Raw genomic sequence first — 27241 nt, forward strand, 5'->3', positions numbered from 1 at the left:
AAATGAAGTTTCAGGACTTCTCTGTCTTCTTTGTGGACACTGGCTTTTCAAAATGTGTTTTTTTCCCCCACATCATCCAGTGCCACCCCCTGCCATGGGCAGGGACACCTTCTACCATCCCAGGTTGCACCAAGCCCCGTCCAACGTGGCCTTGGACACTTCCAGGGATCCAGGGGCAGCCACAGCTTCTCTGGGCAACCTGTGCCAGGGCATCCTCACCCTCACAGCCAAAAATTTCTCCCCATTTAACCCTACCCTCAGGTAGTTTGAAGGAATTGTCCTGTCCTCCCGTCCCTTCTCCCAAGTCCTGCTCCAGCTCTCTTGGAGCCCCCTAAGGTACTGCAAAGGGCTTTAAGTTTATGGTGTTTAATTCTTCCCTACTGCAGATTTGGACTGGGCTGACCATTTCTCTCTCAGACAATGCTTGAACACTCCTTGGAGGATGGTAATTCCCAAGATGCAGTGTGAACAACCCTACTGAGTTCAGAATTAGGGGAGGAGTGCTTTTTTAGGTTTCACATATGTGATCCTTAGTATTGGATCACAGGGTCAGGTCGGGGTCTATTTTATTTGCCAGAGCAGATTTAACTCTGTGGTTCTTACTCTGGATCTACAGGAATGGTGTGCATACTTTTTTTTTTTTTTTTGACAGAACTAGGTATGTTTAAGACATTTTCAGCAGACTTTGGTGAGTCTTGACTGGTAAAACTGACTGGTAAAGCAGTAGGAAAAAGGCTTAATGTAATGTATCCTGCTGGGCTGTCATTCAAGAGAACCAAGTTTCCAGTTCTCCTTCTGGCTGTAACTCATTGTGTAACTTTGGGCAACTTTTTTTTCCACCTCTTTCTCCAGTCCTCCCTGATTTTTGTCAGCCTGTGTAAATTACAGGCATGTTATGCAATGGATGGATACTTACCAAATGGCTGAAAAACTGGTGACTTCAGCTGTTTACACCCTTTTTCTTCCTTTCTTTGCAGCTGTTAACAATTGATGACAATTTCTGTGGCCTGGATATGAATGCCCCCTTGGGAGTATCATCCATGGTGCGAGGGCTCCCCATTTTCACTGAGGATGGGGACAGGATGACCTCGGTGATCGCCTATGTCTACAAGAACCACTCCCTGGCTTTTGTGGGCACCAAAAGTGGGAAGCTCAAGAAGGTAAGACCTACTTGGTCCTCTAACTCAGCTTTTCATGTTTTTATGGAGATTTAAGTGTTGCATCGAGCATGAGTACAGTCCTTGTCCTAAGGTGCTCCTATTTTGAGGATAAAAAATGGTTTGGTTGGCAAAAACCCTGTGTTTTGCCCTCAAGGGATAGAGATGATCTGAGAAAGGATAAAATCCTTCTTTCAAATGGTTATTCATCAGGAAATTAATGCTTCAGAAGTCAAACCACAGCCCCAGTTGCAGATGGACGTGATGTAATTTGCATCCAACAGAATTTTCTGTGTTCAGACCATCTCTAATTGAGTCGTTGATCACAGGGTGTCTGTGCATGCCGGAGAAAAACCGAATGGGGCTGAAGTTTAGGAAGCAGGATTCATGCTCTGGAGACCTTCAGAGCAGTGTGACTGGGCTGTGATTTCACCACGAGCCCAGCACGGGATTAGCGGCTGTGCCATTGACGTCAGGCTGGGGGTTTGTGCTGAAGGAAGAGTGTTTGCACCAAAGGAAAGCTGTGTCCTGAACCATAATGAGCTTTATGTTTATGGTTGGGGCCGTTCTCACTGGAAATGGGCCCATTGCATGGCTGGAGTTTGCCTTGGGAAGCACTCAGAGGCTGGAGGGGTGGAATAATCTCCCTGTGGCTTTCCCAAGGAAAGAAGGGTTATTGGGAGTGAGCTAATGGGCACTGCCTCCGTTTCAACCCCTCTGTGCCAGTCTGACAGTGTTTGTCTGAATGCTCAGCCCAGGAGTGCTGTAAATTACTGGATGTGCAAGGAGATGGTGGCTTTGCCACGATAAGAGATGGGGGAGAAGCTGGGAAGGGAGGTTGGGCAGAGCCTTGTGATGTTTTAGGATGTCCTTTCCTCTTTAAATCCCTTTTGCTAGTAAAGACTTCCAAGCTGGGGTGAAGAAAGTGCTGTGAAAACGTGGCCCCCTGTGGCTTGTGGGGAGTGAAGGGAGTTGTTTGTTCACAGATGCTTAAGGAAAGTCTGAAATCTCTGGTTTTGTTCCTCTACCTGTTCCTTCACTTGAAAAGCAAATCTGGGTTGTAAATTCAGATGGCATTTCCTCCATGCTGAGGGAGGGCTGCAAGGGGAATGGGATTCTGCCCACTGGCAAATGTCTCTGGCTTTGTTCAAAACAGAGGAAAGGTTGTTTGTGCTTTTGAAAAAAAAAATATGGCAGGTTTTGTTCTTCTTTTTTTTAAATTCAGACATGTGGAAAAGGAGCCAAATTGTTTTTTAAATGGTCATAATAAAAGAATCTCCTCCCCTGCCTAATTAGGTTTTGCTTCCCTGTCATGTGTGATATCATAATAAACTGTTCAGTTCTCTAGCCAGTCTCTTGGAGGGAGCTAAATGGGGTAGTTGAGATCTGAATGGTAAATATCCAAAACACCTAAACACTTAATGACTGCTCTCCCTGCACTCACAAGCTTTTGGTTGGTTTTTTTTTTTTTTTTTTGGATTCAGGAGAAGAAAACTCAGCCACAGCTCTGTCTTTGCCTTTGCAGGTCGTGTTGCAGAATCCAAGATCTGATTCCTTTTTAATAGGGGAAAATAGGAGAGAAAACTTTCTGTGCTTTATGGAGTGTGGTAGGGAGCAGGGACAGCCTTATAGGGTAAAGAATGAGGAGAGTTGAAGTGGCTGATGTAATTTGAGAAAGCTTCATTTTATTCCCTTTCTCCTAATGTGCTGAATATTCTGCTTGTGGTAGTTCCCACATTGGGTGAGTTGTGGAGAAGGGCTGGAGCCTTGGGCTGAGATTGGCTCAGGTGAATAAATTTCCCCCAAAGAGGCAGGACACAAAGTGAAATGGGGCTCCCTTGAGCATGTGTGAGTGTTTTGAACCAGCTGATCCGGACTCCTGGAGACCTTTAGGTCCTGTAGGTTCATCCTCATCCTTGCTGTGACTTCTGCAGTCCCTGACTCTCCTCCACACATTGTCCCCCTCCAGTGCTCCTGAGGGTGTCTGACCTTGGGACAGCAACCTGTCACCTCCTCGGGGTGGTTTGGCACTCAGGATTTTCCCTTGATGCTCCCTGGCCCCTGCCATGGGCCTTCTGATGCTTTTTTTTCCACCTTGGCTCATCAATCAGGTGCTGCTGAACAGGGATCAAGGAAAAGGCTGTGTTGGGATTGCAGCTCCAGCATAATCCCTGATTTTAGCATGAAGTTTGTTGGCTGTTTAAAAACAGTGGTAAATTGGAATAAGCCTTGTAGGATTAGATGAAACTCCTGAACAAATTCCAGGAACTGGGACTTTTTTTTTTTGTGCTTTTGGGGTCCTACCAGGCATGTCACACTCTGCTGCTTCTCCTGGTGCAGTGCAGCTCCTCAGTCAAGCTGCAGTGGAATATTTTGGATGGCATGAAAGAGCAGTTCTGAGATTATCTGCAAGATAGCAGGATTTATTCTGTGCTTGGAAGACTCGCTGCAAGTCATTACAAGATGGTTTTGGAGAAACTTTGCTGCTTTTTTTTCTGCAGTTTCCGTATTTTCCTCTCTGTGGTTTTCCTTTTTATATATGAAAGTGGCAGACTGTGTATCAGACTTTGATTTAGGCGATCCATGAATGCTCTGTGAAATACCCACAGTCATAAAGCAATATCTGATAGTTGATATACAAATGTCACATGTGTCAAAGGAATTTATCCAGTGGCACACACAACTGAAGGAAAATATTGTGCTTTACAGGAACATATCATTAAAATGAACACTAGCAGCATATCAGGAATCTGCCCATGTAACCAAGACAACAAAGAGAGAAAGAAAAGGAAAAACCAAGACAGAGAGAGGGTAGGGAAAGTGTGAGTGAAACCGAATGACACGGTTGGCCCCAGCTATTTCACTGCCCCAGGCAAAATACATTTTGCAACCCTTGCTCATTCACAAAGCTCCGTGTGCAGTCCATCAGGGAGGCATGGAATAAATGTGCTGGAGAAATATTCTCTCCAGTTCTGCTGCCTTGACCAAGGCACAGCCTGGCCCTGCAGAATGAAGAAATAAATAGGATAAAAATGAAGAGCTACAGAAAGGGAAAATTCCCCCTGTCCATATCTAATGCACAAAACCCACTGCCCTTGGGTTAAAGGTTTAATGGGGGTTTGTGGCTTCTTGTGGATGGAGCAGAGTGGGCTAGGGAGGAGTAGGTCCAGTCCTTTGTTCTGCCAGGATCTTCTGCTGTGTCTCCATGTCTCATTTTCTGTCCTGCAAAAGGTGGGGAATATTTTTCTTGCTCAAAAAACACTGGAGAAAATGAATGCATTAAGTGCTGTAAGGTGTGTGATCACCTCAAACAGCTTAACTCAACAAATCAGGTGTATTGGAAAACCAGTTCCTGACCACTTGTGGCATTGCTTAATGAGAAATATTTAATCTTGCTGTGCTCAGTTAGAACCCAGTGTCTGGATTCCCTCCTGTGCTGGCTGTCCTGTGGTGTTCCCTGTGTCTGTACCACTTTGGTGAGTGTTCCCACAGCTTTAGTGCAATCCAGGGATCCTGATGGGCTTCTTTGGCAGTGAACTCCTCTGTACCATGGGGAATGCTTCAGGCAAAACCCGTGGCTGAAATTCAGTTGACACCCCTGGGAATTTTTAGTGATTTCTTTCAGGAGATGAAAAAAACCCTCACTGGAGTTTAACAAATGTCTGTTTTGTCTCCCTGCAAACAACACAGGAGCTATTCGTGGGGATGTTCTCCCTGCAAACCACTTGGCTCTAAAACAGCTGGGTGTCAAAATTCCCTGGCTTTTTATTTTTCCTTTGCTCACTCTCTCATGACACTCTCAGGTCTTTGCTCTGGTGGCAGAAGAAAACCAGGGATGTACCCATGGAGATGCTTTGTGTGCTTGGTTTGGATTTTTTTCCTGGTGCCACTAATACCTGGCATCACTAGGGGAGCAGAGCAGTAACCCATATTCCTTGTATTCCTTCCCCAGGCATTTAATTTATGGGTCACTGCTTTTGTGCAGATCACTTCCAGTCAAAGAAATACAACTCACCTGCAATTATTCTGTGTGTAGGTGCAGGTGTAAAGGGAGAGTTGAGCTTACAAATGTCAGCCTGGGAACAGCCCTAGGAACTACATTTCTCACAAAACAAAGCTCTGTTCCATTTTGAAATGTTTATTTAAAAATGGAGTAGTAGAAATTTTCATTAATTTAAAACTTCCCTGTAAGAAATTGTTTGGTTTCTTTTTATTCCAGCTAAATATTTCACTCAAAGCCTTTTCTATGCTGAATTCCTTGCAGAGAGAGAACTTTAGCTTAAAAACCAACACTTTCACTCTGTGGGCTGTATTTCATTTTTCATCAAATCCTATCAGTTTGTGGTCTTTGAAGGGTTTTTAGATATGGAATGTCATGTAGGGTGAAGGTTTTCATTCAGATCAGAAAGCTCTGAAATCCAGCCAGCACTTCCCACCAGGTATCAACTCTATTTAGGAGAAAACTCTCAGTATTGACCAGTTCCACGAACAACCCTCTGGATAACCCCAAAGCCTTGAGACCATGCTTTCTTTGCATCCAGAGGCAAAGCACCACAGGGAGAATTTAAAATGTGAGAGCTGGGATTTGCAGTTCTCATTTTGGCCCCTTTCACAGTGGTGTTGGGAAAGTGCGAAGTTGTGAATGCCCATCCCTGGAAGTGTTCAAGGCCAGGTTGGATGGGGCTTGGAGCAAGCTCGTAGAGTAGAAGTTGTCCCTGCCCGTGGAATTGGTGTCCCAGTTCCACCCAGGGGGTTGGAATTTATTTCCCATCCAAGGAACTGGAGCTGATGTGGCAGCTCTGGCATTGCCATGCATGGAACATCAGCCTGGTGGTAACTGCAGGCACAGCCACAGATCCCCACTGCTTCTCCAGGCCAGGGGGTTTCTGAGTACACACAAAACAAGAAGCCCTGCTCGGTTTTGATACTCCCTGGAGGGAATTCTGCAGCTGACAGCCCTGTGTGTGAATGCCAGCAGGGAAACTCAGCTCCCTTCTCCTTCCCTCTGCTGCCTTGAAACACTCGGGGATCTTTTGAATTTTAATTTTTCCCCCCACTGTTTGGCAAGTGGACTTGACTGCTCTGAAAACATGCTGGAGAGGCTCTGGCTCCTGCTGGGAAGATGGCTTGTGCAAGAGGGGCTGGTTCACCCTGGCCTCTCCTCACAGCTTCCTGAGCCAGCAGGAGTCCGGCTGCTTCGCTGACTTGTGATGGAGCGATGCTGGTTCCTGTCAGAATTTGATGTCTGCAGTTGTCTGTGTCCTACCTTGATGTGCAGCCCCTCTTTGAGAGGTTGTTGCCAGCTTGGATGCCTAGAAATCAGTTAATTTTTCTGGCTGAAGCACTCAAAGTGGTGGTTTTGGTAGCTGTGGTGAACTCTGCGCTTGGTGCTCGTGGTGGGTGAAAGGGGTGGTGGGAATATGTGGACATTGGGCAGTGGCACAATTTTTCCTGGGTCATGTAAAAATTGTTGGCTGGTGATCATGATAGTCCTAAAACATGACCTAAAAGTGAATGGATTCTGTTCCTGTGGGTGAAATCAAAGATGTGGGATATGCAAATAGGGGCACTGCCAGTAGGTGGGGGGAAGGTGATCATCTTGGGCTCAATGGCCAGGTCATATCCAGATACTGCACCCAGTTTTAGGCTACTCAGAGCAAAAAAAATTTGTTGATCAACCAGAACAAGTTCAGGAAAGGGTGAAGAGTTTGGCCAGGAGCTGGAGAATGTGCCCTGAGAGGAGGGGATGAGAGAACTGAGCTTATTCAGGCTGGAGATGAGAAAATGTGGGAGGGACCAGGTAACAGCATTCCCATGCCAACAATTATTGAGGAATTGGAGATGGGCTCTTCTTGTTGGTGAGTGAGGAAAGGATGTGGGACAGCGGACACAAATTGGCATGAGGAAATTCCAACTGGATCTAAGGAAAAGCTTTTTGTCCATGAAGACCTTGAAGAAGCAGCTCTTCCCATTCTTGGAGATTTTCAAGGCCAGAAGGGACAGAACAACCTGGTCTGATATTGCAGCAGCTCCTGCTTTGAACAGAAGGTTTGATTAGAGACCCTGTGAGGTCCCTTCCAGCCTGGGTTACCCTGTGATCCATCCCCTGCCCTAACCCACGTCAGAGGGGCTCTGTCCAGGCTCTGCTGCTGAACTGGTGCAGCCAACACTCGTTTGAAACACCCACTAAGGGTTCCATCTCTGCAGGTGGCTGCTTTGCCTCTCACATCCCTCGTTTCCCTCATTTCCATTGCTCTGGGACTTCCAGCTACAGCTTGTCCATGTCTCACACCGCAGCTTGTTGCAGTGTCTAACTGCAGTAGGAAAACTCCTTTTTTTTTTTTTTTTTTTTTTTTTTTCTTCTCCTCCTCCTGACATGAAGGCTGCTGTTCCTGGGAAGAACTGGAGCCTGCTTTTTGGCAGTGAGTGATTAATTTCCCATGTCTCTCCTTCAAGTACCCATCTCTGCTTTCTGACTACTCAGCAATCTCCGTGCTGGTGTGTGGGGTTTGGCTGAGCTGTGTTTTTGCTGGGTGCCTTTCCCACATGTGTTGAGTGCTGCTCTTTTTTTTTTTTTTTTTTGGGGGATATTCTGGTTTAGCTGTGACTCAGAGTCTTGTCAGAGATGGAATCTTGTGATCATGCAGTGAGAGTTGCAAATAACTGTCTAATCCCTCCGAATTCTATGCCAGCAGTGCTGTGCTGTGTGTTTCTACTCCCAGCTCCAGGAGAAAGAGCCGGCTCCAGTGAGCCCACTGCAGCAGGGAAGGCAGCAGGTTGTACCTTCATCTCTTCAAACCCTTCCTTTAAATGCAGCCTGCATTTGACAGCTTTGCAGAGCTGGATTTCCCCATAGAGGGCTGAGGATGTTCATTGTGCACGGCAGGGGGACGTTAGTGACAAAACCAGACAGGAGGAGACAGGTAACAATGTCCTGCTGCCTGTTCCTTGCTGGAATCCACGGGTCCTGCAGCCTCCCAGGGGGACAGCTTGCTGTGCTGCTGGTTGTCACCTGCCCTGTGGTGGTGGCAGGTGATTTTCTGCATGGTGTCAGCAGCTCTGTGGGGTGTTCAGGCTGCAGAGCCTGGCATGGCTGTGCTGCTGATGGAGATCATGCAGGGGTGGGATAAAAGGAAAGGTAAATCTAGTCCCATGTTCCTCTGGTCCATTTGCTTCTCTTTGTCCCTTTGTTCTCAGAGAAGTGTTGTGTTTGGAACATCAGGTGATCAGCTTTGGTCTTCACCTGCTCCTTCTGCTCTCTGGGGTGACAAAGAGAAGCTGTTTAACTCCCCATACACTCCATTGAATGCCCGGATGGATGCCCAGCCAAAAAGGCTCTTGTGATGCCTTCTTCCTCTCTATCCCCTTCCTTTTTGACTGGGATAATCACTTTTCAGGGAGCCCTTGAAGTGCCTCTTGCATCTGCCTTTGATTTGAATGCCTCTTGCCTGCTGACCCTTCTTAGGGGAAGCCGGCTTAAGTGTGGTTCTCCTAATTAGTTTTGCTTTAATTTAATCTTTTGAAATAATTTTATCAAAAAGAGAAAACCTTCTCCCCACTCCCTCATGTTATCGGCTTGTTTTCATGCATGGTCTCTGGGTTTATTTCTCCATTTCCCTTGTCTCTACATAGGACATCATTTGCATATTTGATTAAGCTCCATATGTTATCAGGGAGCCAGTTGAAAGAACAGCAAGACCCTGATAAGGCACTGTGCATCCATCTCTTCCTTTCACCGTCCTCTACTCTACCCCTCCCAATCCTGCTGCTCTATCTGTGCCCAAAATCACCTCCTCAGTCTCTCACCTCCTCCCTCTCCCTTTGGCCAGATGACTGATCTCTGCCTCAGAGATAGGGGGGAATGCAGATATCTCAATTTGACAACTCTTGTCTGTAGGAAGGGACGGGCAGAAGAAAGGAACTGGGCACTGCTGGGGATGGGAACCATGGCAGTGAGATCCACGTTCAGTTTCCTGCTCTTCCTGGTCAGTGGCAAGTGGAATGTGGGCCAACCATGTTCTGGAGGGCATCAGGCACAACTTTGCTGGGTGGTTGAGGGAGGGGATTGTCCTGCTCTGCTCTCACCCCGAGTCCTGTGTGCAATTTTGGGCATCACAGTAGGAGAGAGATAACTATAAAGCCACCAGAGTGTCTGAAGGAGGGCAGTGAAGATGGGGAAAAGCCATTTGAGGAGCAGCTGAGGTAATTTGGTTTGTGGAGCCTGAGGGAGACCTCATCACAGTCTGCAGCTTCCTCCTGAGGGACAGACTGATCTCCTCTCTCTGTGGCCAGGGACAGGAGCCAAAGGAACATCTGGAGCTGTGTCAGGGGAGATTTAGGTTGGAGATTAGGCAAAGGTTCTTGCCCCAGAGGGTGGTGGGGCACTGAGCAGGCTCTCCAGGGAATGGTCACATTCTCAAGGGTGCCAGAGCTCCAGGAGCATTTGGACAATGCTCTCAGGGATGCACAGGGTGGGATTTTAGGATGTCCTGATCCAGGGCCAGGAGCTGGACTGGATGATCCTTGTGGATTCCTTCCAACTCAGGATATTCTGTGATTCTCTGAAGCTCTTTTGTAGGATCCCATTGTGCCCATGGGAAATGTTTTGCACAGAAGTTTTTTGTCCCCACTGTTCACTCCTTAAGTTGACACTGGCTTTGTTGAGTCTCAGCTGGGCCATTTCTGCAGGTATTTGCTGCAGTCTGGACTGACAGCTTTAGCTTGTTTCCCAGGTGCTGGAAATCACAGCAGAGTAAGGTTGGAGGGGATGAAAACAGAATAGCCACAGATCCATAGTTTTGAAATGAACTTTGTGCAAATACATGTATGAGTGCAAAATATTGCTTAAATAAACACATGCCTTGCAGGTTTTGTTCTCTATTGCACTGTGACAACAATTTGACTTAAGCAGCTCCCCCAGCCCACTTCTAGGAACCCTCTAATTTGAAACCAGCTGTGGGATACCCCTGAGGAAATACAGGGGAATGCTTATTTACCAGTAATTTTCTCCTCCCCACAGCTGATGTTTAAGCTGGGGGAGGATCTGTTTGGTTTGTGACCCATAATTAGGCATTTGTGGAGGCAATCAGAGTCCAACTCCTGGCCTGGCAAAGGCAGGGTGAGTTCATAGCAAACAAAAGTGGTGTAATTAGTTGTGTTGCTGGAGCTGGAGAAGGGACCGCAGCTTGCAGGAGCAATCCTTGGAAAAAGAGCCTTTCCCTCAAATGACAAAGAAGTGTAGGAACCAGAGGTTTGATTTAGGAGCCAGCTTTTAATTGAAAGGCAAAAAGGAATGTGCCTCCCTTTGTTGGGAGAAGCAGCTTTGGGCTGGGGATGGTTGGAAGGTCTCTCTCCACGTCTCTCCTGAACACACCCAATGTCCTGGTGTGTGGCAGAGCCTCTGCTCAGTGCAGAGGTTGTGAACCCCTGTGAGGGAACTTCAATGCCACCAGCACCTCCAGGAGTTGTGGATGCTGCTGGTGGGGCTTGAGAAATAAAAGCAGAAATAAAATCCCCCTTGCTCCTTTCCAACTTGAGCCCTTCCCCTCCTTGTGCTTCTTTCATTTTGGTCTAACGACTCTTTGGCTTCGTTGTGTCCCATTCTGTGGTGGGAGCCTGGCTGGAGAGCTCTCAAGCTTTGATGGATTGCTGGTTGTTGGACTTGTGTGTGAGGAGTTGTGCTGGTTTCTGTAGGCCCCAGCCCATCTGGTGTCTGCGGGAGTGAAGACGAGTGGTGCTGTGTGGGATTCGGGGATCTGTTCCTGCTTGTTCTGACACTTGTCTTTTTGTTTTGCTTTGGGTTTTTTTTTTTTTTCTTTAACCTCCAAAACCCTGTCAGTGGCCTCTCACCTCCCCTAAATGAAACCATATGGAAGAGCTGCAGGTTCCTGGCCCCTTCTGGAATTAGAAAAGCTTTGATTGCTGGGTCAGGGGTGTAGAAATATGGACTGAAGACTAGACCAGGGTAGTTAATCAAAGATGAGATTTGCTGTGTGCAGGGTGACCAAAAAGCATCTTCCTGGCTGTGATAGCAGCAGCTAAACCTACAGACTTGACTGTAACTGGTGGTGTCAAATCTAGGTTGATATTGATGTTTTTTTCATTATTTGACTCTCATTGCTTGGATTTCTTCATCCTGGCCAATGTCACTATGACACCAAGGATGGTCTTTCATTCTCTAAACTAAAAGAGCATTGAATTATAAAGTTGGAGTGATATTTCAGTGCAGGACCCAGAAAAAATAGGTTTGCTGGCTGGGTTGGTGTCCATACTTGACTAGAGACGGCAGGACTGTGTTTATGGAGATATCCCTTAATCCCATGGAACATCACCCCTAAGAGCTGTTCTTGTGCATCCCATAGGCACCAAGCTGGGATCCCCCTCAGAGCAGTGAGCCTGGAAGTGTGTGTTAGAATCCAGTGAAACACTCCAAGGCTGTAAAGAGAGATGGTTTGGGACCCCAGGGGGTGCCCAGAGCAGCAAAGTCTGGAGAGAAAAGTTGGGAGCAAGTCCTCTGTGGGTTTCAGCTTTGGTTACACTCTGTCGTGCTGAACATGTTCTGCTGCTGATTCACAGGGCTGGGTCACTTTGGATAAAAACCAGCAACTCCTGGGGGATTTTGGTGGGTTTGGGAAGCTCTGCTGAGGGTTGTTTTTCCAGCTGGTGTGGTGTGTTGGGCAAGGACCCTGGCACACTGGATCTGTGGCATCCTGGCGGTGAGAACCACTGCTTCTCCTGCCAGCTGTGCTGGCATCCCACCCTGCTGAGATCCTCATGGCTGAGCTCTGGAGTCATCCTTTTGACTTCTTGTAAGGTTTTTTTTTTTTTTTATTTAACTGAAGCTGGCAATAAATTCCAGTGATGTCAGGGAAAAAGGTTATTGCTGAGACTGGCAGAGACCTCATCATATGAATTTTTCAGGACCCCTCCTGATGAAATCTAATTAAACACCACGACTGGCACTGTGCATATCTTCCTGTATTTGTCATGTGGTTGATCAGGGCTGGGTTATCAGGGGAGTTTATGGCTTGTGATATCTGATGGGGTGGATGTGGTTTCACACACCACAGGCACTTTGATCTTTTCCCCCACTGCTTATGAGCTTCTGTGGGTTTCTCTCGGGTTTCGTGTGCTGTCGATTGATCTCCTTGGGGTCCAAGGGAAGATGTTGAGGACAGAGAGAACCTGAGTGATAAGGACACTTCTCCTGCCCTTCAGACAACACCTGTGTGCTGGTGAGTGATGGGACCCTGGCATCCTGTTAGGCTGGAGTGTCTCTTAAAATGAGAAGAACTAATTTTATGGTTGTCTTACAGAATGGAGAAAAATTTTACGAGAAATAAATAAACCCAACCCAGCTCTGTGCCAAATCAAAACTGATTGCTTCTCCCTCCTCTCTTTTTCAATACAGCAAACAAGCTGTGAAAGTTGTATGGTCTATGAAAAAACCACTTATGGTTACTTGACCTGCTCCCCTCCCTTTCCCTCCTTTCTTTTTTAGTTTTATTTGTGTTTAATTAGTTCTCTTCTTGCAGATATTTCTACCATGATTTGGAAAAGTCAAAATCTTTTGATGCTTTCAAGCCCTTTCTCCCCCTGTGATGTAAATTAATTCCCCAAATCCTACCTAAATTCTGAATTTCTAACTAATTTTTCTGTTCATGGAGAGAGAGAAGAAAAAAGGTTTCTAAATTTGTATGTCTCTGTTTTCCTTGCATGTCTGTCCTCTAGCCTGCAATATGTGGAGAGGTGGGAGATCTTGTGAGACTGCTGCCTTTAGTCTTTGTTAAACTTCTTCTGCCAGGTTAGCATTTTTGTCTGCTTGGAAGCTGGAGAATTGAACTCACCTGGGAGCCCCAGTAGTGAAATAAATTTTCATAATATAGCAGGAGAAAGAATATATTATAAGATGGTGAGCAGTGCAGGACTGCCCTGGTGTATTACATCTGTTCATTTAGAGATGTAAAATATGGCTTTGGCTTTGGGGCACATGACAGGGATATTCTTACTTTGAGGGGAGGGGGCTGCTTGGGCTGAGGTGGTGCAGGTAAATATAAATATAGTCCCAAACACATCCTGGCACTGATAGTAACTGTAATAGTAAGCTAAAACTGAGCACTGATTGTTAATTCATGATTTTTAAGCCAACCTCTCAGTTTTCAGAGGAATCTGGTTCTTCTTAGGGGACTGGCAGTGCTGTGGAGCAGAGATGGAGGGCAGGCAATTGAAAGATCTGCTGTAATTAATATTCCAACGTTCTGCTTTAACAAATTGTCAGCACAATGGGTGGAAGTGCAGGTGCAGGGCTGTTCACCAAGGTGTTTTATGCCCTTCTGTTGAAAAAAGATTAATCTTTAGCTTGAACCTGGCAAGGGGAATCTGAGCTCTACCCCTCCTCAAAAGCTGTGAGTAGTCCCAGGCTGGGACATGGCAATAGGAGCTGAAGAACCCCAAACACTGATTCTGACATTGTTTAATACACCAATATTGATATTCTGTGGGTTTTTTTTTTTTTTCCTCCTGGGGGTTTTTGCCTTGCTCATTTTGCAGCCCCTGACTGCTGCCTGCTCTGCAGTGTAGCCTCTGTGCTGCTTCCTTCCCTGTTAAGGAAATCTCGAGCTCTTCCCTCTTCAAGCTCTCCCTGACATTGCCATGGAAGTGCTGCCCCTCTCCTGGCTGCTGGGAAAGATGATATCACTGGCACTAAATATACCCCAGCCAGCAGGCCCCTTGGCCGTGCCAGGGCTGCTCTGGCAGGCTCTGAAGTGACTTCTTTTCTATGTTTTGTCAATTCTCTGTGGCAGGTGATTTCATTAACAGCTCTTTAATTGCTTGCAGAGACTGAGCTCTTGCCTTTTTTTTTTTGCTTTCACTCTCCTCATGGAAAGGTGCTGGTGGCCACCTTGCAGTTTCTCCCTCCAAGATGCACAGGTCAGCCTTGTCACCTGGTTCCCACATCTACTTCTGTATTTTTATTTTTTAAATGAAAATAGGCTGCAAAACTTGGAATTGGAGTCAGACTCCCAGAAAGTTCACTCTCAGGATTTCAGGCTGTGGTGGGATCTGCTCCCAGTTACATTCCCTGTGTGATCTCTGGATGATCTCAGACTTGACTGTCTGCTCTCCCTATTTATCCTGCAGTTATTAAAATGAAGAGGGGGGTGGGAAGATGACGTTTGGGAAAGGACTGAGTTCCTCCTTTACAATATCTGGACTGGGGATGGTGTCTTAGCAAGGTTTTTTTTCCATATATATTCCCAGGGACAGTCAGTGTTGGGTTCCTTCTGGATTGTCCTCACACCTGCAGCATTTTCTGAGCAGTGTGACCCCCATCTCTGCTGTTCTGTCTCCTCTCTTCCCCTAATCACCTTGTCTGAATGTCCTTTAAAGTTGATTTTTAGGATATTCCAGTTTTCCCTCCTCCACCCTCTGTGCTCCTTACCCATAAGGAGCTTCCTTCAAGCCCCCACAATTTTGTTACTCCTGGTGTGACCTTTTGGCTTTGTTCACCTTTGATGTCCATTTACAGTTTGATCAGACTAAAATATAAGAATCCTGAATTCAGTTCCTGCTTTGCTATTGACTTTTACGGAGCTAACTTTTGGGGAAGAGGGATTCATCTCATTATGTGGGATATTTCCATACCCAGGTGGTTCTGCCAACTTCCTCCCCTATCCAGGGAGAGAAATCAGACCTTTCAGGACACATGTCATCGCTTTCTGCAAGAGAATAAAACTGCCCTAAACCAGGGCAGGTGAGTTCTGCCCAAAAATGTTCTTTTCTCTCCATTAGATATAAGGGGGAGCTGAGGGCAACTTGTTCAGATGTGAACATCCCTTATTTCTCTGTTCCCTGCCTGTGACAGTAATGGTGTTTCTCTGCTTTCATAAGGGTCACATCAACAGCTTGTGGTTGTGAGGTGCTCCAACATTATGATAACAGAAAAGCTCAGTGCAGGGCTATTTTATGCAGGATTTTCCTGCTGGAAATTTGATTAACCTGCTCAGGTGGGGCCATTTCTTTTGGTCTTGGTATTTTCTTTGCTCTACTGCAGGTGAATTGTCTGAACTCTTCTGTGAATGCCAGGGCCAGGCACCTAGAGCTGGCAAAGAATATAGAGGAGGTGGCTTAAAAGTGGGGACAGTGGGCTGAAACTCAGGTGGTTTAGGGGGAAAAAGGGGCTGGAGCAGCCCTGGCACAGCAGCACACCCAGGGGTTCTTTTTGATGGCTGTTACAAACTCTCCCTAAACTGCTAAAAGCTGAGGGGAAAAACCTTTAGTCTCGCTTAAAAGGGAAAGAAAGCCTGGAGAATTTATGGCATCTGCAGTGACCAGGGGCACTGCCAGCAAATTCAGGGAGTTAGGAGAGGCTGAGGAGGCTGGGATCTCCTCGGGATCACACATCTGACAGTCACAGTCAGGTGAGCTTTGCTGCACCAGCACCACAGGATGCTTTGGGTGACATGGCACACTCGAGGATATTTTGGAATGCCCAATGTACCTCCATGTGATTTGGAGACTCAAGCTGGCAGGTTGAGGTGGATTAAAGAAGCGAGGAAGTATTTAGGCACGCAAAGATGAACTCAAGATGCTTTCAGCAGTACTCAGGTGCATGATTCCAGTAGCAGGAGGCCCTGACACCCAGGAACTTGCACTCAAAAGGGGCACAAGTAACTGGAGCAGGCAGACCCTGAGAGGGGAAAGTGTGGAGAGGAGCAAGTTCTGTGGAAGGAGCCGAATGGAGCAGAGCAGGTGTGGGTGGGAAAGGCCAGCTTGGGCTGGGGGTGATGTGGAGAGCATGAGGGGTGGTCAGAAAAAACTCGGTGTGACATCAGGGCAGAGCAGGAACCCTTGATCTGTTCCTGGCTCTGTTGCTGACTGCAGCACGACCTCAGACAAATCACTCCCCTCTTGCCATCCCTGCCCTGCTCTTCCCTGAGTTCTTCAGGGAATGGGCTGTCACTTGCCCTCAGCACAGCAGCCCTTTGATTTCATCTCGGTGCTTCCCAGGCAGCTGAACCCGGAGGTCAAAGCTGGAGGGTGTTGGGGTTCAGCTGCTTTCAGACACAAGAATTTCCACGTGCAAAAATTCCCTGATAGGAGTGGGGGCTTCTCCCACGTGTGTTTGTGCAAGGGCTTGGGCTGAGCTCTGTCAACACACGGCTTTCCCCAGCCCCCTGTGTGTCCCTGATTTCCCTGCCCCCTCCCAACAGGTTGAGCATAAATTAGGTTCTGATGTGGGGATTGAATTTCACTCCAGCTGCCAGAGCTGTGGCACATCTGGGGTCCTCCTGTGGTTAATGGCTTCACAAAAATGAAGCAATAAAGGTTATGATGGCTGTGTTTTAACCCCGTGGCCCTCGTTCTGCTCAACAGGAGGGTTTCCCTGGAACAGTTAAAAACCTGCTGTCTGCATTTAAGTATCTCCCAGTGATGTGCCATCTTTGAGCAGCTTTTCACAAAGGGATTTTAGTTTTGGAACTTAACGAAGCTGAAGCATCTTTTCTTTCAGGTTTTCCTTCACAAAAAGAGGAACTGACACTTTTTAAAATGGAAAAAACCCTGTCTCTAAATTACGATTTAACATTTACATGCAACAGAGAAGTTGGTGTAAAAAGGAAAGGGAAAAAACCCACCTCACTTGGAGTTTTTCAGTGTAAGTCAGTAATGCTCTCTTAAGGGATGGTTTGTCTGTGAAGAGCAGTTCCCAGCTCTGGTCACCAATGATCCCTTCAAGGGATGGTGCTTCCACTCTCTCACAAACTCAAAGCCATGGTCAGGAAAATTGGGATGTGACTTTGGGCACTGAGCTCTTGCTGCACCACAAATGCTGATATTTTAGGAGGTGTCAATCCTTAGAAATCAAGGTGTCTTCTCCCAGGCCTCCTCTCCAGATTGATACCAGTTCCATAAAAAAACCCAACCTCTGCTGTTTTTTTGAAGGAAAGTGAAGTTTTGGGGCTCCAACCAAATCATGGTGGTCTCTGCTGGGTGTTGGGGATGCTGCTAAAGGTGCCACTTGGATTCCCCAGCTGTAGGATTTGGCTGCAGCAAATCAAATCAATAAATGTATTTATCGTCCCAGCTCTGCTGACAGGTGTGGAAGTGGGACTGTCTCAGAGCTGCAGAGAGAGCAAAACCATTCAGGCTCTGAGCTAAAGTGGATTTACCTGGGAAAGAGGCAGATATTTAATTTTGAGAGTGGTTCACATCACCTCCTAGCCAGGATGTCCTTGTGTCAGTCAGTGGAGTTCAAAGTATCATTTATGCCACCCTTGGAGATATCTACCTATTTTCTATACAAAGAACTCAAACCCTTAAGGGGAGAGTCACGAAATTCTCTTGATATGCTGGAGGGGGTGACTCCATGGGGGATATCACAGCAGAAAATCTGGACTTGCACAAGTTACACAACAGGAATAAACCTCGAGGTCCCTGGGCTGACAGCAAAATTATTCCCTTAATCACAGAAGTTGTCCTTAACGAGTTATTCTGCTGCACTTGGGAAAGAGGGGATCTTCCCTGACCCTGTTTCCACCCTGAATTTTGTTTCACCCTTGGTCCCAAGATTTTCAGAATGTGCTGGTGGTGCTTGATGTGCCAAGTTCTTGTAAAAAGGCAAGTAAGGCATGGCAGCCATGCACTCAGAGGAGATAAACAATCTCTCATCTATTCATTTAACTCACTGTTAATTGCAAAGGACGGCCCTTCACTCATCTGTTTTGAAGTGTATTGACTTCCCCTCCACAGGTTTCCAAGAGATTTGCTGCTCCAGCACAAATCCTGAGAGGGCCCTGGGTCAGTTTTTGAGGAGCAGGGGGTCTGATGTTGGAGCTAATGAGCTTGTTATGAGCCATATCCTGGGAGCTTTGGTGGCTCCATCCTCTGCCACCGTGTCCAGCCCATCTGCAATTAGGAACAAGGTCTGTGACACTGTGCTTTATCCTAAATCTGCAACGAGGCAGAAACGTCTGATTTTTGCACTGAACGCACAGAAACTCCTGATCTGCAGAGTGTGAACAAATTTCTCTTCTTTATGACTCAAAATCTTTAGAAGTCCAGAAGTCTCCAAAGACTTACCTTTAAAAATCGGATTTTTTCTTTTTTTTTTTTTTTTGGCAGATTTTTTTTTTTTCATTTTTTTCAGGGATTTAGAAAACAGAAGGGTGTTAGCCCAGGTAGTTGGAGTTATAACCCTGGGCTGAGTGCTTATGAGAGCTTGTTTGGTAATTGATACTGATAGATAGGTGTGGCAGAAGATAAAAGAAGATTTTCTGGATAGCTCTGATAGATGGAGACACACAGACCTCCTCACCATGGAATTATGGAGTGATTTGGGTTGGGAGGGATGTTAAAATCATCCAGTTCCACCCCCTGCCATGGGCAGGGACAACTTCCACTGTCCTAGGTGTTCCAAGCCTCATCCAAGCTGGCCTTGGACACTTCCAGGGAGGGGGAAGATGACTTTTGACTGGAGCTGGAAGAGCTCAGTCATAATTCAGAGTGCAAATCCAAGACACCAGAGCATTCCTGCAAGTGATTCTCTCTCCTTTGATCATGATCAGTTAAATCAGGGAATACAGGTATGGAAGTGACCTCAAGAAATCCCCTGTGCCCCAAACCACCCTCTGGGATGTTCCCATTAACTCAGCCATTGCAGAGTCTCAAGCCAGACCTCCCAAGTCCAGTGGCCTCTGCCTGACTCGGATCATTTCTGACTGTTGGTTTGCAGGTTTCACCCTTATTTTATTTTAATGAATGTCACAAGCCTGTGAGCTCTGCCCTGTATCTGGGGATGTGCTCTTCTGGGGCATTATCCAGCCATTGTCAGACAATTCATCTGAATTACCCCATTCATCTCAGCCCTATTCACTCCCAGCCATCCGTTATCCTCACCTTTCTTTCTTATTTCTGAATATCACCCAAGCTGCTCTTTCTTCCTGCCCTGGAAACTTTAAATGGAGAGATATGTTAATTGGTATCATTACAACAAATGGTCCCAGTCACCCTGCAATTCAGGGAACATTTCGTGTTGCCATTTAAATGATGAGGGTTTTTTTTTTTTTCTGCAATGCCACTGACAGCTACTTGTGTTTAATTCATTTTGATTTTGTTAGGAGGGGGAAGTTATCAGGATTGTATCATTAAAAATGCATGCTTGGGTTATTCATGCATGTTTCATATATCCCTGTGTATGATCCATCATAATTCAACATTAGCCAATGGGGATACCAAGTGGAAAGGGTCTGCTGAGCATACACATAATTCAATTACACCCATGACGTCACATTGATTGGATTCTTAATGACACCTCTGAGCCGTGCTGGGAAAAAGGAGGGTTTCCACCCAGGTTGCTCATGCCTGGGAGCACAAGGTTTGTGTTACTGATCCAGGCTGGCAGAAGTTTGGGCCTGGGTAGGAGCTGGGCAGCTGCTTTGGAGCTGAAGGACAGATGTGAAGCAGCTCAGGCAGCACGGCACAACCCTTGAGTGCCACAGGAAGTTGTGCTGCTTGGACTGTAAGAAAGAAATGAGATGTTCTTCCTGCTGTTTTATTAAAGGGCTTTTATAGGGACAACGTGTCATGTTGTAGCAAATCCTCCTAATCTGGGGTAGCTCTGCTCACACCGGAGAGTTGGTTTGGTTAAAACCCTGTTCTTGTTGATGGGTGATGTGGAGTAGTGGTGGAATTCTCTGCAGCTAAGGAGAGAGAGAAATAGGAGGGAAATTGATTGATTTTTGATTGATTGATTTAAAGATGTAGCCGGTGGCACCTTTATCCTCTCCTCTAGTCACAGATCCTGACTTGGGATAAATCAGTAATTCCACCTTCTTCCCCCTTCACCTCCACGATGGTCTTTCACCCTGTTAGTGAAATGAATCCCTTCTTTCCAGAGCCTGCTGGCAATATCCATAAAGAGGAAGTGCCATTCCTGGGGCTCCAGGTGGCAGAGGTCAGGGAATGTAGCAAGGTCCATTATTTTGACAGCAAGGATGGGCTCCCTCTGTGTCAGGAGAGGTTTGGGCTGGATATCAGGAAAAGTTCCTCCTTTAGAGGGTGTTTGGGGACTGAACAGACTCCTCAGGGAATGGTCACAGCCCTCAGGCTGCCAGAACTCCAGGAATGTTTGGGCAATGCTCTCAGGGAAGGGCAGGCTGGGATTTTTTGTGTGGTCCTTTTTGGGGCCAGGCACTGGACAGGATGATCCTTGTTTTATCTCTGATTCCACCTAAGGCAGCACCGAGATTGCTGATCTCAGTTTGGGTGTCCTGGCACTGCTGCTCCTTGGCATCAGTCAGGTGGAGCAGGGATTGCTGATGCAGAGTTTTCTTTGATGGTCCTAAAAAAATGAAAAGAGGGAGGCTCGGCATCCTTTGCTGCCTCTCGCTTCAATATATTTAAAAATAACTCCTTCTCTGTGAGCGTGTCCCAGCACCTCTCTGCCTCAGCACTTTTGAAGCTCTGGTGCATTCCAACCCAACACTGGATTATCTCCATTTTATTGGTGATGGATCACAAGCTGAGAGAACTTTAAAAAAATCACTCCTTACGGTCATGGCCAGGAGAAGAAATCACTCCTGCTCCTGGCTCCCAGACCTCTGCTTTAAGCACATGAGCATTCCAACTACCAATCCTATTGATTTTCAATTATGGCTCAAATGGAAGTGGTTGTAGCTTTGTGTTTACCCTCGGGAGACTTTGCCTTGTCATTGCTGCTGAGGAGAAAGGGGAGAGAAATCCTGTGCTGATGTGGATGTGTGGTTGTGGGGCTGGAACTCGCTCCTGGGCAGAAATGAGGGAGGTCACCACTGCTGGTTAAAACAACAAAATCCCTTTTTATGGGATTGGATGGGCAATGCAGGGGTGTGTGGCATGAAGAAATTGTGGCTATAAATACAGCGCCAGCGTGGCATGGCTGAAAGCTATTGTTGGCATGAGAGTGGGGTATTTTTAAATTACGTGGGGAGACTTTACTTCAAATGAGAGCAATGCTGAACCTTGCTGGTATGTTCAGGATAGGGCGGGCAGGAGGCACATGAGAAGTTGGAAGCTGCAAAATCCACACTCTCCCTTCCCTGATTTGTAGCTTGGTCAGTGTTTTCCATGGCTGCTGTGAGCAGGTGGATGTGAGGGTGGCCTGGCATAAACACAATTTGTGTTTTGAGGGTATCTTCCTCCTTAGATTTCTCAGCAACTTGCCAAAGGCAGGAAATATGGAGTCCATTCCCTTGGCTGGGGATGGAAAGGAGTTAAATGATTTATAGAGCCAGGTTAAGATTATGGAATCAGAGAATGATTTAGGTTGGAAGGGACCTTAAAGATCATCTATTCCCACCCCCAGCCATGGGCAGGGACTCCTCCCACTGTCCCAGGCTGCTCCAAGCCCTGTCCAGCCTGGCCTTGGACACTTCCAGGGATCCAGGGCCAGCCACAGCTTCTTTGGGCACCCTGTGCCAGGGCCTCACCACCTGCCTGTGTAAAAAGTTACTCTTCCTCTTTTCTAAAAGCTTCCTTTAGGCCCTGCAAGGGGCTCGGAGCTCTCCCTGGAGCCTTCTTTTCTTCAGGGGAACATTCCCAGCTCTCCCAGCCTGGCTCCAGAGCAGAGGAGCTCCAGCCCTGGGAGCAGCTCCGGGGCCTCCTCTGGACCCTCTCTAACAGGTCCATGTCTCACGCAGAGGACTCCAGAGCTGGGTGGATTTCACCAGGTGAAGTATCACAAGGGCTGAGAAGATTCCCTGAAAAAAAAAAAACAAACCCAAACCCCTAGGATTATTATTCTTGTCAGCCTGTCCAAGAGCTGGGATGAATTTCACCGGGTTTGGATTTGCCGGGGCCTTGATGTGCCCTGCCCCACGTGTGTGTCCGTGCACTCGTGCCCTGCTGCCAGAGCAATGCTGTGTTTGTTCCACTGGCTTTCCCTGAGAGCCGGGAGGGTGTTATTTATAGCAGCTGGGCAGCTGGAGCCCGGCTTGGGTTTCCATCACCTGCTCCCCTGCCCTGCCTCTGAGGGTGCAGCAGGGCTGGATTTCAGCCTGGGGTGAGGTGCTGACCCTGACCCATTGCTGCCCTTGGCCACGGGGCTCTGTCCTCATCCTCATCCTTCCCCTCAGGGCAGAGCCTGCAGGGAAGGAAATGCAGCAGGGACCTGAATTGTATCTTGTAGGATGCTCTTAGTAAGGACTAGAAGGGATGTTCTTCAGGGTGGTTTTATACCTCCACACTTCGTGTGTTTGCCTGGAGCCAAACCCACTTATTGTTAATAATATTAAAAATAAGCACCATTTCTGTGCAGGAGCAGGGCCTCTTTGGGGTGGGCACTGTGCTGCCCTCTTGAAGGTCCAGCAGATCTTTTTGGGGTGCTGCAAGTCAGTGTTGAGCATCCCTGAATGGTAGGAGGAGAGAATCTCAGTTAAATGGAATCAGGATCCTCATGGGGCTGCTCTGAGCTGTGGTTTTATCTCACTTATTCTCCCTGGGGGGAAGCAAGCAGCCCTACCTGCCGCTTTCCCATCCCTTATCAGCAGCATCTGGCATTATCACATTTGTTATATCTCCTCCTTACAGTGCTGACATGAGAGGACATCTCCCAGGGTTGACAACAGGATAAAAAAGTGGGGAATTAGCGAAGCCTGGATGCACGAGTCTCTGAGGCAGTTTCCTCTCCAGCCTGAACACCAGCCCCGTGGTGTTCAGGAGGTGACCACACTCCTCCTCCTCCTCCTCCCTCTTCCATGGATATGTGCTCCTCTGGAGGATGCAAACTCCAACCACGTGCTGGCAATAGCCAGGAGACAGTGGCCAGAGTAGTATGGAAAAATAAACGGACTTCTTTTTTTGCCAGGGAAGCTGCTGAGAACACGTTTCTATTTTTTCAGCCTGAGTGTGCCTGTGAGGAGGGGCAACAGAGGTGGAAGGGCTGCAGCTTGATTATAGGATCCCTTTCCCTGTTTTTTCAGTCCCAATTGGAAACAGCTCCCCGCAGTGGCTCTGCTTCAAACCCTGCTCCTTGGAGCTGACTCTGCATCCCGGTGGGAGGCCCTGACTTCCCAGAAGAGGCAGCTCCGAGCTGCCCGGAGTTCTCAACCTTCCCTCCCTGCCCCTCGCATCTCCTGGAGCTGCACCACTCCCTGGAAAAGCACTGTGAGCTCCCTCCTCCCTCCGCCGCTGGGGAAATGCCCTTTGTAATGCTCCGAGCTTTTGTTTTTTGCATGAGCTGTGTTGGGGTGAACTTGGCGAGGCTGCCAGAACATCATGAATAAGTTAGGAGGGAAGCTGTGCTCGGGGTGTGCACAGGCAGGGAAAGCAGGCTTGGTGCTCCAACAGCCTCCACAGTGCCTCGTGGTGGTATTTTATACCCTTGTTAATCCCAGGTTTCTTCATGAGTCTTCACCAGTCTTGTGTTTCCCCAGCTATGGCTGGCTTCACACAAGGTTGCAAATTTTGGTGCCTTATCCTGATATTCCGGTGTCTTAGAGATTTCTTGCCTCAAACAAAACGTCCTCAACACACAGAGTTCGTGGCAGAGTTCTGTGTCTCCTCAATGCCTCTGCCATCACAGCATCCCATTGCCCAAGGCTCCTCCTGGAGGTTTTTCCACTACAGGAGAGAAATGTTTAAAAGGGCAGAGGGGACAGTGTGGTCATCCACTGCCACCAAATGCCCGTGGCCCCATGATTATTCTTATTTCTTAAGTGATTTTCCCAGGAGATGCAAAATCTGTGAGGTTGAGGTGAAATTTCCTTCTTTGCTCTTCCTAAAACCATCTCTGCAGAAGAATTGGCCTAATGAGGAGCACCTTCCTCTTCTTGGGAACATCCCAGCTCCCCTTCTACTCAAGTGCTGGTGCTTTTTGATTTCTGAAGGCCAAGAGTTCTCAGTCTCAGGGATGTCTCTGTGCCAGCATGGACAGCCACGCTTTCCTCTGCTCTCAGCATCTGATGTATCAGCCGGATATTTTTCATCCCTTTTGCAGTTTATCCCATTGTCCCTCTGTCTTTGAGCCCCTTGTCACCATGATTTCATTCACACCGTCCCCGGAGGGTCATTGCCAGTCACCTCTCTGCAGTTATTTCTGCACAGCTGGGGCTTTGTAATGAAAAACAAAACTCTTGATCTGCTTCGTTCCCAGAGCTGCTGGATTAGTTCCTCGTTTCTTCCTTGGCTTCATTTCAAACCACAGCAGGTCAAGGAAGGAGGTAGATCAATGTCCTCTCCAATATGTGCCCTGCTCCACATTAGGAGGGCTTTTCTGACCCCTCACTGCTACATCAGGGCTTGTTGAAGGGTCAGGGAGCAGAGCTCTGCCCCATTTTATAGAGGTGTAGGACTGGAAAGGGCATCTTGGGTCAAATCCGTGTTCCTGCCACGGCATCCCATTGTGTGGTTCTGACTGCAAACCTCGCAGGCTCCATCCTCACCTTCATCTGCTTCTCCTGCTTGCCCAGCCCAAGGGTTCCTCACTGCTGGTGGTGCCACAGAGATGGAGCTGGTGTGTGGGAGAGGTGGGAAGAACTGGACCTAAACTGAGACCCAGGAAGGTGCCTCCTCCAACAGATGTCCTTGCTGGAGCAAGGTGACATCCTAGGGCTGGGCCAAAGGCACTTTTCTACTCGGTGTAGGGAGAGAAGATCACCCCAAGCAAGGAGAGGGTTTTGCATTCATCTGCACAAAGTTGGTGAGATCAGGATCCCCGAAAGCTGCTTTGTGCAAAGTGTCTGTGGGCTGCAGCTGCCCCTTTAACAGCAATCCCACCCCAGAGTGGGTGTGCAACCATGGCCCCAAAGCCACAGGTGTCATAGAATCATTGTCCCAGAATCCTTTGGGTTGGAAAAGACCTCCAAGATCATCAAGTCCAACCTGTGACCACCTTTACAACTAAAGCAGAGCACTCCTCCAGGGATGGCGACTCCAGCACCTCCTTGTGCATCCCATTCCAGTGTTTGACAGCCCTTTCCATGAAGAAATTCCTCCTGCTGTCCAACCTGAGCCTCTCCCGTTTGCTGTGACGGGAAGTGACTCCAACCTTGGAGTGATGTTTAAAAATTGCCTCTCCCATGGTTTTTTCATAAAGAGCAGCAAAAACTGGGCATCAAGCAAGTCTTTTCTGCAAGTGCTTCCACCAGGAACATTTGATAAGAGACGTGCTCACCTCACACACAGAGAGCAGCCAAATTTGATGGAGGGATTTATTAGCAGACAATATGAAGTGTGCTCCTGCTGCTGCCTGCTCTGATTTCGTGGTGCAGGACAGGGTTAGTTTTTGCTGGGGTTTTTTTTGGGTTTTAAGTGCTTCTCTGATGGCTGCTTTATGTTCTGCTCTGTGTCCTGGGGGAGCTGAGTCAGCACAGAGCACCCAGTCACTGCTCAGAGGAATTTGCACTGGTTTTGTTCATTATTTTGAGTGCAGCCAGCTTTTCTTTGCCTTTAATTGACAAGCAGGAAATATCTCTCAGACTTTTCAGAAAGCTGAGTCCATTGCTTGGAGGAGAGGGGAAGCTCATAGGAAACTGGTGTTCAAGTGATCAGCAAACAGAACATGATTTTGTTGCGAATGTAGCTCTTGATGCTCGAGGTGTCAAATACTCTGAATAATGATAATGTTTTAAATATAGTTTATAACTTTCTTCTCCTGCATACACCGCCTACTGTATCTGCATGGTGGAATTTACACCCAGGGTGGCTGTGTATAGATGATGTCTCTGTATAATTACACCTCCAGAGGAAGAGAGAGATCTGTCCCTGTTTATTTTTAGATATTATCTATATCTGTGTATCCAAAGAGAGAGGGTTTTACACAGATGGAATCTCTTTCAGGTCGCATTTCAATAATAATTACAGCTTGATGATGCTGTGGTTATTTTATTTTATCTTGTATTATTTTAGCTGCTTCTAAGAGCTGCTAATTTCCCAACTGCAAAGGTCACGGCGCAGATGAGAATAAACACGTCATAAACTGGTTGTAGTAAATAAATCCACTCCCCAGAAGCCACGGTACTGGGAAAACTGCACTGCCACTAATTTTCTGATTGTATTAACGACAGTTATGTAATGAAAGATCAGACTGTGGTAGTTGACTGAAGTGTCTTTGATGTGGGATTAAACACTTAGTAAGTGGTGTGTAACTACAGGACCCTTTTTACAAGGCATGGCCCACAGTTACTCACTGGTTGCACCTCCACCAGTGCCTTCAGCTTGGATTTGTAGAGCTCTATCACCTCTTCCCTTCCTCCTTGCTGTTGTGTTTGGGTGTTATGTGTCTGCTGGGATCTTCCTGAGCTTATTTCCTGCACTTAGGATACACTGGAGGGAAAATCAATCTGCTCCCTGTGCCATAAAATGTCATCTCCGATTGCTTTTGGAGACAGGAGACAAGCCTTGGATAGGCTCAGTATCGCCAAAATCTTACCCTAAACCTTGAGACTGAGAGAGTTGTTTTGGCTTTATTTGTTCAGACTCTTGTTTGAAGAAAATTTGATGGGCCACAGAGGGCTGGGGCTGAGTGGCTGCTTGGTGTAAGGAAAGTATCAGAGAATTATGGGATGGTTTAGGTTGGAAGGCACCTTAAAAATCATCTAATTCCTCATCATCATCCTGTCCTGCCATGGGCAGGGACACTTTCCACTATCCCAGGCTGCTCCAAGCCCCATCCAACCTGGCCTTGGACACTTCCAGGGATGTGGGGGCAGCCACAGCTTCTCTGGGCAACCTGTTCAGGAAATTCAGGAACAGCCTTTGACTAACAGTGCCAGGGATAGAGCTTGTGGAGGGCGATGAGCTGCTGGCTGTGCCAAGGATTAACTGGAGAGGGAAGGTAATCCCAAGGCAACAGGTGGGACATGCTGAATTTGCAGGACAGACAGCCCATCTCAGAGTGAGGGATTGAGCTGCCAATACCTTCACGCAGAGCAGTTTATTTTGGATGTGTGTCTGGGCTGTGTGAAGCAGTCATGGGGTTTTTTTTTTTTTAGCTGAATGGGTAAAATCCTGGTCCTGCTGAAGCTGCTGAGTGAACAGCCCTGGGGATGTCTGTGGGTTGTGGCAGTGGAATGAAGCATCTTTTCAGGAGAGAATGTTTGTGGGAGGAG

General features: G+C 47.3%; 1 protein-coding gene across 7 annotated transcripts in view; it reads left to right on the plus strand.

Moving 5' to 3' along the window:
- PLXNA4 (plexin A4) overlaps window positions 1-27241 on the plus strand; it is a 394209-nt gene that overhangs the window by 18313 nt on the left and 348655 nt on the right. For 5 of the 7 annotated variants that reach the window (XM_069034294.1, XM_069034280.1, XM_069034263.1 and 2 more), the window contains exon 2: window positions 978-1160. In XM_069034294.1, coding sequence (XP_068890395.1) covers window positions 978-1160 — 183 coding nt within the window. Of the gene's footprint in view, window positions 1-977; window positions 1161-16385; window positions 16394-22721; window positions 23003-27241 lie in introns of those variants that run through there. The other 2 variants (XM_069034287.1, XR_011156081.1) reach the window with 2 other exon arrangements.

This window comes from Aphelocoma coerulescens, chromosome 1A (genome assembly GCF_041296385.1).
Source record: "Aphelocoma coerulescens isolate FSJ_1873_10779 chromosome 1A, UR_Acoe_1.0, whole genome shotgun sequence".
NCBI classification, from domain to species: domain Eukaryota; kingdom Metazoa; phylum Chordata; class Aves; order Passeriformes; family Corvidae; genus Aphelocoma; species Aphelocoma coerulescens.